Source organism: Triticum aestivum, chromosome 4B, assembly GCF_018294505.1.
Source record: "Triticum aestivum cultivar Chinese Spring chromosome 4B, IWGSC CS RefSeq v2.1, whole genome shotgun sequence".
NCBI lineage: Eukaryota > Viridiplantae > Streptophyta > Magnoliopsida > Poales > Poaceae > Triticum > Triticum aestivum.
In genome coordinates, this window is record NC_057804.1 from 643022117 (window position 1) to 643031294 (window position 9178).

Genomic DNA, 9178 nt, shown 5'->3' on the forward strand with positions numbered 1-9178 from the left:
CAATCGGAGTGACAAATCCTAATCTCGAAATACGCCAACCCAACATCGACCATTGGAGACACCTGTAGTACTCCTTTATAATCACCCAGTTACGTTGTGACGTTTGGTAGTACCCAAAGTGTTCCTCCGGTAAACGGGAGTTGCATAATCTCATAGTCATAGGAACATGTATAAGTCATGAAGAAAGCAATAGCAACATACTAAACGATCGGGTGCTAAGCTAATGGAATGGGTCATGTCAATCAGATCATTCTGCTAATGATGTGACCTCGTTAATCAAATAACAACTCATTGTTCATGGTTAGGAAACATAACCATCTTTGATTAACGAGCTAGTCAAGTAGAGGCATACTAGCGACACTTTGTTTGTCTATGTATTCACACATGTATTATGTTTCCGGTAAATACACTTCTAGCATGAATAATAAACATTTATCATGATTATAAGGAAATAAATAATAACTTTATTATTGCCTCTAGGGCATATTTCCTTCAACCCTAGCCCTCTCCGGTGTCTATATAAACCGGATGGCTTTAGTCCGTAGGACGAACAACAATCATACCATAGGCTAGCTTCTAGGGTTTAGCCTCCTTGATCTCGTGGTAGATCTACTCTTGTAACACACATCATCAATATTAATCAAGCAGGACGTAGGGTTTTACCTCCATCAAGAGGGCCCGAACCTGGGTAAAACATCGTGTCCCTGGTCTCCTGTTACCATCCGCCTAGACGCCCAGTTTGGGACCCCCTACCCGAGATCCGCCGGTTTTGACACCGACATTGCCCATCCTAGAAGAAAAGTTGCTTATGAAAAGTAATGTGATGATACATACCTCTGTTTTGAAGGTGTTCATTTTGCTAATTAGTTCTGTATCGTTGCTAACTAGTTGCTTTTAAACAAATACCACTAGTCATTGTTCGAGCACGTTTGCGAATGTTTGAGGGGGTCAGATTTGTCCACTATGGTTGCGAACACCCTAAAGTTGCCTCATCTAGCATCAAAGTTTTTTTTTAAAACATTGAAACATATCCATATGGGATCTAGTTTAAAAAAGCTCATCGTGAAAAAGCTAACAGTGAAAACATATGCTCTTACGCTCAGTTCAAAAACTAAAGCTTTTCAAAAAAGGAAAAAATGGGCGGGATAAAATGAGATGACATCCGCACATGCATCCAGCTAATCCCGACGTCGTACTCGCACGCTACCACTACCACCACAAGCTCTCCACTACCGTCACATGCCACATGTCAGTCACATGAACAAGATCGAACGATTCGTGTAGGGTGCGCCCGATGCTGCGAGGCAGTCCATGTGCACTGTTAAGTAAGTATTCGATGTTTGCACCGTGGATGCAAAGGGTAATCTAGTATGCAAATAGATCGGCTAGTTCCATCCGAACGACTTACCTGCAATGCAAATTCTTACTGGAACATGATTCCTACTTCCACCCATCCCTCTAAATATAAGATGTTTTGAATTGCAAAATTGTCTTATATTTAGAGATAGAGGTAGTATGTTACAGCGGTATTCTCTCAAATAGAAATATATTGACGGTACATTATTTTTCCCATGATTGTTCCATTATTTTGGTATATTATAGGGCTTTATGGTTTTCTTAGATCGATCGTATATAACAAACCTTATGTTTACTCTTTGAGACTTTCAATAGCTAGTTTATGAATTGTGCTATGCTCTAAAGAGATTCTCAACAAATGTCTACAAATTTCCGCAACGCGCGGGGTATGCTTTTTTTTGAGTTGCATGCCGCTGTTGAGATTCCGGTTCGGGTGGAGGGCCCGCAAATGATTGGAGATGTTTCTCCAAGGTGTGAGGACGTGCGAGTACACGTGGCGGCTTCTAAGGACCGCACACTTGTTCTGGGCAATCCTATCATGCATCAAGCCATGCAACAGCTGAATCAGGGAGGTGTGTGTGGGGGGGGGGATGACACGCCAGGAGGCGATTGCTTATGGTAAGCTGAAGTGGTTTTGCAACGCCTTGGTGAGGAAAATGGCACCACCACTCCTATTGGAGGTCTAGTCACCCTTAAGGCCTGAAGCCGAGCCGTACACACCATGCAGGGCCACGAGAAGCACCAAGAGGGCGCCGACTATCAAGTCCAAGGCCACGCAGGCCGAGAACGTTCTCATAAGGGCTCTTGGGTTGGTCCCGGAAGACTTAGAAGGTAATGAGGACACCATTGCCGAGCTAGCCGAGATATTTGACTCCCCTTTAAGGGAGCAACATGTGAGGGTGATTGCAGCGCTGTTTGGCAAGGAGGTGCCGCCGACCCCTGATGTGTGCACTGGAGCCGTGGAGGTGTTGAGCGCAACTTGATTCCGCTCGTCTCGTTTGGGTGTTCGGGTGTTCCCTCCTTTTTCATGGATTGGAACCCTCAAGTGTTGTGCTGGAACGTTAGGGGACTCAACAATCCCGCCAAGAGAAACGCTGTCCGGGAGTTTGTAGTTGAAGCTAAGGTTAATCTTGTATGTCTCCAAGAGACAAAAATTGAAGTTTTTGACCCGTATTTGGTAATGCAATGCATTGGACCATCTTTTGATGGGTTCTCTTACTTACCTGCGTTGGACACTAGGGGTGGCATCCTCTTGGGGTGGAACAATGCGTATTTAGCAATCAACAACATCACTTGCGACACAAATTTCTTCTCCGGTTTGGTTCATAGCAAGGATGGCTCAGAATGGTGGTTGTCGGCGGTGTACGCCCCCCAAGGGGACGAGCTCAAGACTCAGTTTCTTGTTGAGCTACAATACAGAAGGGATGTGTCCCCGGGGCCATGGATGGTACTAGGTGACTTCAATATGATCATTCGCGTGAACGAGAAGAGAAATTCTAACCTCAACAGGGGCATGATGAGGAAATTTAAGGCGTTTGTGGATAACAACGAGCTGAAGGAGTTATACATGCATGGTAGGCATTTCACTTGGTCCAATGAAAGAGAACAGTTGGTGATGACTAAGATTGACCGGGTAATTGTCTCAATGGATTGGAAGCTCAACTTTCCGGATGTGCCGCTTCAAGCTCTCGCCTCTAATATCTCGGATCACATGCCACTTCATCTGTCTACCTTTGCCCCATTCTGTCCAAAGCACAAGTTTCGGTTTGAGATCTGTTGGACTCGTTTGGAGGGTTTCGATCAAGCTGTGAAAGACGCCTAGGTGTGTGAGGACGACATTGTTGACCCTTTCAAGAGGCTCAATGCGCTGCTTAGGAACGCCGCCTCTGCCCTTCAAGCCTGGGGTCAACGTAAGATTGGCAACATTAAAATTTAGATGGCGATCGCCAACTATGTCGTCCTTAAATTGGACAGAGCGATGGAGACCCGTCAACTTGATTGGAGAGAGAGGTGGCTGAGGAGAACTATCAAGCATGCGCTCCTGGGATTGGCCTCTCTTCAGCGTACCATAGAGAGACAACGATCTCTCTTGAGATGGATTCGCGAGGGGGATGCCAACACCAAACTCTTCCAAGCGGTGGCTAACGGCAGGAGAACCAAAAACTTCATCCCTCACATCAGGCACAACGGAGAGTTGGTCTCGCAGCAAGAGAGAAAGGAGAAGATTTTCTTAGATGCCTATGATCAGCTATTGGGCCATGCTTTCGCTCGTGACGTCGACGTCGATCTTGATTTCCTTGATATGGCTCAGCTTGATCTCTCGGATTTGGACGCTATCTTCACGGAGGAGGAAGTTTGGAGCTCGATTAAAGAGATGCACCTAAAGCGGGCGCCAGGGCCGGATGGTTTTACCGCGGCTTTTTATCAGAAGGCATGGCCTATCATCAAACATGAGATCATGGCGGTGTTTCTTAAGCTCTATGTTGGAGATGGGCGTGGTTTCGGTAAGCTTAACCGAGCTCACATTGTCCTTATTCCGAAGAAGCCGGACGCTGAGGAGGTTGGAGATTTCCGGCCCATTAGCCTCCCGCACAGTGTGGCCAAGATTTTCGCCAAGTTGCTCGCGATCAGAGCGCGCAGAAGAATGAAAGAAATTGTCACGACCAACCAGTCAACTTTCATCTATGGGAGACATTTACACGACAATTTCCTCCTTGTTAGGAAAGTGGTCAAGAAGTTACACGCTCATAAGGAGGCCAGCGCTTTTCTGAAGCTCGATATTACTAGGGCATTTGATTCTCTCAACTGGTCGTTCCTAATGGATGTGATGAGGAGCAAAGGTTTCGGCCAGAAGTGGTGCGGTTGGATCTCTATTCTACTGCGGACCGCCACCACCAAAGTGATCGTCAACGGTGTTCCTGGTAGAAGCTTCACTCATGCCAAGGGCCTTAGGCAGGGGGATCCTATCTCGCCCTTGTTATTCATCATTGCCATGGATGTGTTGTCTTGAATCATGATCAAGGCTGCCAACCTAGGTGTCATTGGAAAGTTCCCGGGCATCGACGCTGATCAGTCGGTGTCAATCTACACAGACGACGTGGTCTTATTTGTTAAACCCAAGGAGCTGGACCTCACGTTTGTTAGATCGGTGTTACATGTGTTTGGTGAGGCATCAGGTCTTAGGATCAACTACCATAAGTCGATGGCCATCATGATTCATGGGGACAATAGTGATAGAGACCGGGTGCAGTCCCTCCTGCATTGTCGTTTGGGTAACTTCCCTTGCAAATATCTTGGACTCCAACTGGCCATTCGACAGCTTTCGAGGGCTGGCTGGCAGCCCATGACCGACCAAGCTAAGAGTTTCGCCCCGGCCTGGCAAAGGGGGCTGATACATCGTCCAGGTCGTTTGGTGCTCGTTAAGTCGGTGGTCGCGGCCAAACCCATCCATCATTTTATGATCACAGAGGCTCCAGTCTGGGTTTTTGAAGAGATCGGCCAATGGATGCTCTCGTTTTTTTGGGCTGGCAAATAGAAAGCGAACGGCGGTCAATGCCTTGTTGCTTGGAATCCGGTCTGCAAACCGACTTGGCAAGGCGGCTTGGGCGTTCTTAATCTTCAGTTACAAGGGTTGGCCCTGAGAGTTCGATGGGAATGGCTCAGAAGGACGGACCCTGGCAGGCCATGACAAGGCTTACCCATGGCGGTCGATAGAGAGGCTCGGGAGGTTTTTGACAGCATGGTGCACATCTCTGTGGGGAAGGGCAGTAAGGTCCTGTTTTGGAGAGATCGATGGATTCATGGCTTTGCGATCAAGGATATCGCGCCGCTCATCCATGCGTTAGTGGACACGCGAACGATCAATCGTCGCACGGTCGAGGAAGGTTTATTGGAGGACCGATGGCTGCTTGATATCAGCGGAGAGGTAAACTTTGTAGGTCACATGCAGCTCTTACATCTCAACCTCGCATTCAGCACGATCAACCGCGATCCCACCAGGGACGATTCCTTTTCGTGGCCGGCTGACCCGTCCGGATCCTACACTGCTAAGTCCACTTATAATCGTCTTTGCCAAGGTGCCGAGAGGGCACCCTATGCCACTTGCATTTGGAGAAGTTGGGCCCTCGTGAAGTGTAAACTCTTCGTGTGGTTGGCAGTGCGGCTTTGACACGATCATCATCGCGACCACTTGGGCTCTTTGGAAGCAACGTAACGTAAGAGTCTTTCACCGGTTCAACCAGCAGAAAACTGCGCCTGAGCTGGTCCTTGCCATCATTGCGGAGCTAAAAGAATGAAGATTGACGGGCCTGGGTGGAGGAGGTTATGGTTCGTTTTGTGAGAACCTAGGCATAGGCTAGCTAGTTGGGTGTGCTAGGGTGTGCGTTTCTTTTTGGAAGTTCTCTTTCATTCTTGTAATTATTGTAAATGACATTTGCTCTCTTCTTCTATAAAGTTAATGTACGCCTTTGACGTACTTAAAAAAAAGAAGAGATAACCGGATCGAGTGGAACTTGACGCCGGAGCAGCTCGCCGCCGATGATGAGCAATGGCGCAACGCATTACTAGTTGCCACGTCGGTAACGTTGGGTGGCGACGCAGCTAGAGCAGTTTTAAAAGCCGCACGCGGATCACGCTCGTCGTTCTTTTTCATTCTTGTTTGCAGAAGCATCCAAAAGTCAGTCAGCAACCCAAAGCAATTTTGCCCGAGAAACAAAATCATGCATCCAGTCGATCGAGCATCATTTCCACTGGAACAACACTACAGGAACGGAAGGCCGAAGCAAAGACAGCTACGGGCACGCCATGGCGCTGTCCTTCGCCGTGCGCCGGCGCAAGCCGGAGCTCATCGGCCCGGCCTCGCCGACGCCGCGAGAGACCAAGCGCCTCTCCGACATCGACGACCAAGGGACGCTGCGGGCGAACATTCGCTTCTTCTTCTTCTACCGTGGGGAGCAGGAGTCTGGCGACGACCCGGTGGGCGCCATCCGCCGCGCCCTGCCGGAGGCGCTGGTGCACTACTACCCCTTCGCCGGCCGGCTCCGCGAGGTGGACGGCCGGAAGCTGGTCGTCGACTGCACCGGCGAGGGGGTCACGTTCGTGGAGGCCGACGCCGACGTCCGGTTCGAGGACCTCGAGGCGGCCGCCGGGCCCGGGCTGACGCCGCCGTTCCCATGCATGGACGAGCTCGCCTTCGACGCGGACGGCGTCAGCGGCATACTCGGCTGCCCCTTGGTGCTCATTCAGGTACGCCTGTGCATATGAAAAATATTGGCAACATACATTCAGATGCTCCTTATTCTTGCCTTCCCACCGATCACCAGGTGACGCGGCTCCTGTGCGGCGGCTTTGTCGTGGGGCATCGCTTCAACCACGCCATGTGCGACGCCACGGGCACAGCGATGTTCATGAACGCCGTCGCCGAGCTCGCGCGAGGCCTCCCTGCGCCAACCGTCGCGCCGACGTGGTCCCGTGATCTGCTCGACGCACGAAGCCCTCCGGCGCCCTCGCTGCCGCACCGCGAGTACGACGTCGTGACGCCCCTGCCGCCATCGCCACCAGCCGACGACATGGTCCTGCGCTCCTTCCTGTTCGGCCCTTCCGTCGTCGCCGCGATGAAGAGATCCCTCCCGCCTGCTCTCCGCGACACCGCCACCAGCTTCGAGGTGCTGGCCGCGTTCTTGTGGCGCGCCCGCACCGCGGCGCTGGCGCTCCGGCCGGACGAGGAGACGCGGCTGGTGACCGTCGTCAACATGAGGAGGCACGTCGCTCTAGGCCTGCCTGCCGGCTACTACGGCTACGCCTGTGCCAACCCCATGGCGGTGATGGCCGCCGGGGCGCTGCTGAGCGGCTCGATGGGAGAAGCGGTTGAGCTGGTGCAGGCGGTGAAGGCTTCGGTGACGGCCGAGTACGCGCGCTCCATGGCCGACCACCTCGTGCTGCACGGGCGGCCGGTGTTGGCCACGCCGAACCTGTTCGTTCTCACCGACCTCAGGCACGTAGGCCTCGATCGTGTGGACTTCGGCTGGGGCGAGCCAGTGTATGCAGGGGCGGCCAGATCAGTTCTCTGGGTGAGCTCGTTGGTCACCGTCAAGAACAGCGCCGGGAAGAATGTGGTGGCGGTGCCGGTCGCGCTGCCGAGGTTGGCAATGGAGCGGTTCGCGTCCGAGGTCGAGACGTTGACCAAGAAGGTTTAGATGCCAGCGACAGCCAAAGCCAAGTAGCCAACTGCATGATCGCTCAACGCTTCTTATGACGATGGGCTCTGCATCTGCATTTCACCTTGTGATGCTCTTTTATTTTTACCATGCTCAATATCTAGTTTTTTGGCTTCGTCACGTGTGACTTAGATTTGAATCGCCAATAATCATTCAAAGGAACCATCTACTATCAGTCGATTTACTCATAACGGTAGTCGCTATTGTAATCGAAAAACGTTCTAAAAAAAAGGCAGCTACTTAAAAGCAAAAGCAAATATCTTGACAAAAAACTATTTGCAAAGTTCATGTTCAAACCCCCATAATTCACAATATTAAAGCACTACTTGATGTGGAATTACAAATAATTATCTAGTAAAATCACTTGAATGGTTTTATATTGTCATTATTTCTTTTTTATCTTTAGATCTGTTCTTGTTCAATTTGCAGAGCGTCTATGGAGATCGTGACTTGCCCGTAAGGAATGTGGTAGAGAGATTGATACAAACATTGCTTTAAACTAATAGCCCGGCGGTAGCTATCTCTAGAAGGATCCTAATGCAAGATCATTAAACTCTAACAACCTCCCTTAGTCACAATTTTGCTAGGTTGAGATTATGTTTGAATTCTTTCAAGTTTCTTACTCGAAGAGCTTTAGCGAAACCATCTCCAATTTGATCTTTTTGGAATTTTGTGAGTACCAAAAATATTTTTCATAATTATGTACTCCCTCCGTTCCTAAATATAAGTCTTTGTAGAGATTTTACTATGGACTACATACGGAGCAAAATGAGTGAATCTACACTCTAAAATGCATCTACATACATCCGTATGTGGTTCTTAGTGAAATCTCTCCAAAAACTTATATTTTGGAACGGAGGGAATATTTGTTTGCTGGTTTGTTTTGACATATTCTTGTGCAACTTGCATGTGTTCCTATGGGATTGCATAGTTTTTGGTTTCTACTTGATCAAAAGAGCCAATGGTTGTGTTCCTTACTGTAGCTATTGTCATATCATGTTTTCATGATTTATATACAAGTATAACTATTAGTAATTATTTATGGATGAGCCAGGCTCACATTTTCATTTAAGTTTTGTTTGGATGTAAGTTTACTTCACTAAGCAAACCATGACAATCAAGAAAGCCCAGGAGAGAGTGAGATTCAAGATAGAATATACCCAAGACACCCCCAAATTGCTTCTAAGAAGACTCATAAGGCAAAGCTTGCGAATGCGCAAGACATCCCCACTCTTCAACAACCTTTGTAGTTGAAGTGTATGACTTCCTTAAACCCCTTTTATCCATCCATTGCTTTTTGTGCATTTATCTTGGAACGTCCTTTTGTTTTTCTTTCTGAATAAAGTATGATGATCACCTTTGGTCATTATGTTCAATAAGGTTGTCAGCGTTGCTTGGATTGATTGTTTACTCTATGTGCTTCACTTAAATCTGCTAGAGTAATTGAAGTAGCGTACAGACAATGCTAACTTTCCATAGTTCTCTTATACCTGTTGGAAAGTCGGAAACTTGGTTGACGTATGATTTTGTTTTGACATATTCTTGTGCAAACTGCATGGTTTCTATAGGATTACATAGTTTTTGGTTTCTACTTGATAAAAAGAGCC

At 48.6% G+C, this 9178-nt stretch overlaps 1 protein-coding gene across 1 annotated transcript; it reads left to right on the plus strand.

The window, feature by feature from the left end:
- The first annotated feature begins 6116 nt into the window (after positions 1-6116).
- LOC123089553 (benzyl alcohol O-benzoyltransferase) lies at positions 6117-7674 on the plus strand. Its single transcript, XM_044511203.1, has 2 exons — positions 6117-6600; positions 6678-7674. The coding sequence occupies exons 1-2, from the start codon at positions 6160-6162 to the stop codon at positions 7548-7550; spliced, it is 1314 nt and encodes a 437-aa protein (XP_044367138.1). The 5' UTR covers positions 6117-6159; the 3' UTR covers positions 7551-7674.
- Positions 7675-9178: the final 1504 nt, after the last annotated feature.

What these genes read in the sequence shown, in the direction of transcription:
- LOC123089553 (XM_044511203.1), top strand. Translation starts at nt 6,160, where the DNA reads ATGGCGCTGTCCTTCGCCGTGCGCCGGCGCAAGCCGGAGCTCATCGGC. An exon ending in GCCCCTTGGTGCTCATTCAG is followed by an intron (nt 6,601 to 6,677) that starts GTACGCCTGTGC and finishes ACCGATCACCAG; the next exon opens with GTGACGCGGCTCCTGTGCGG.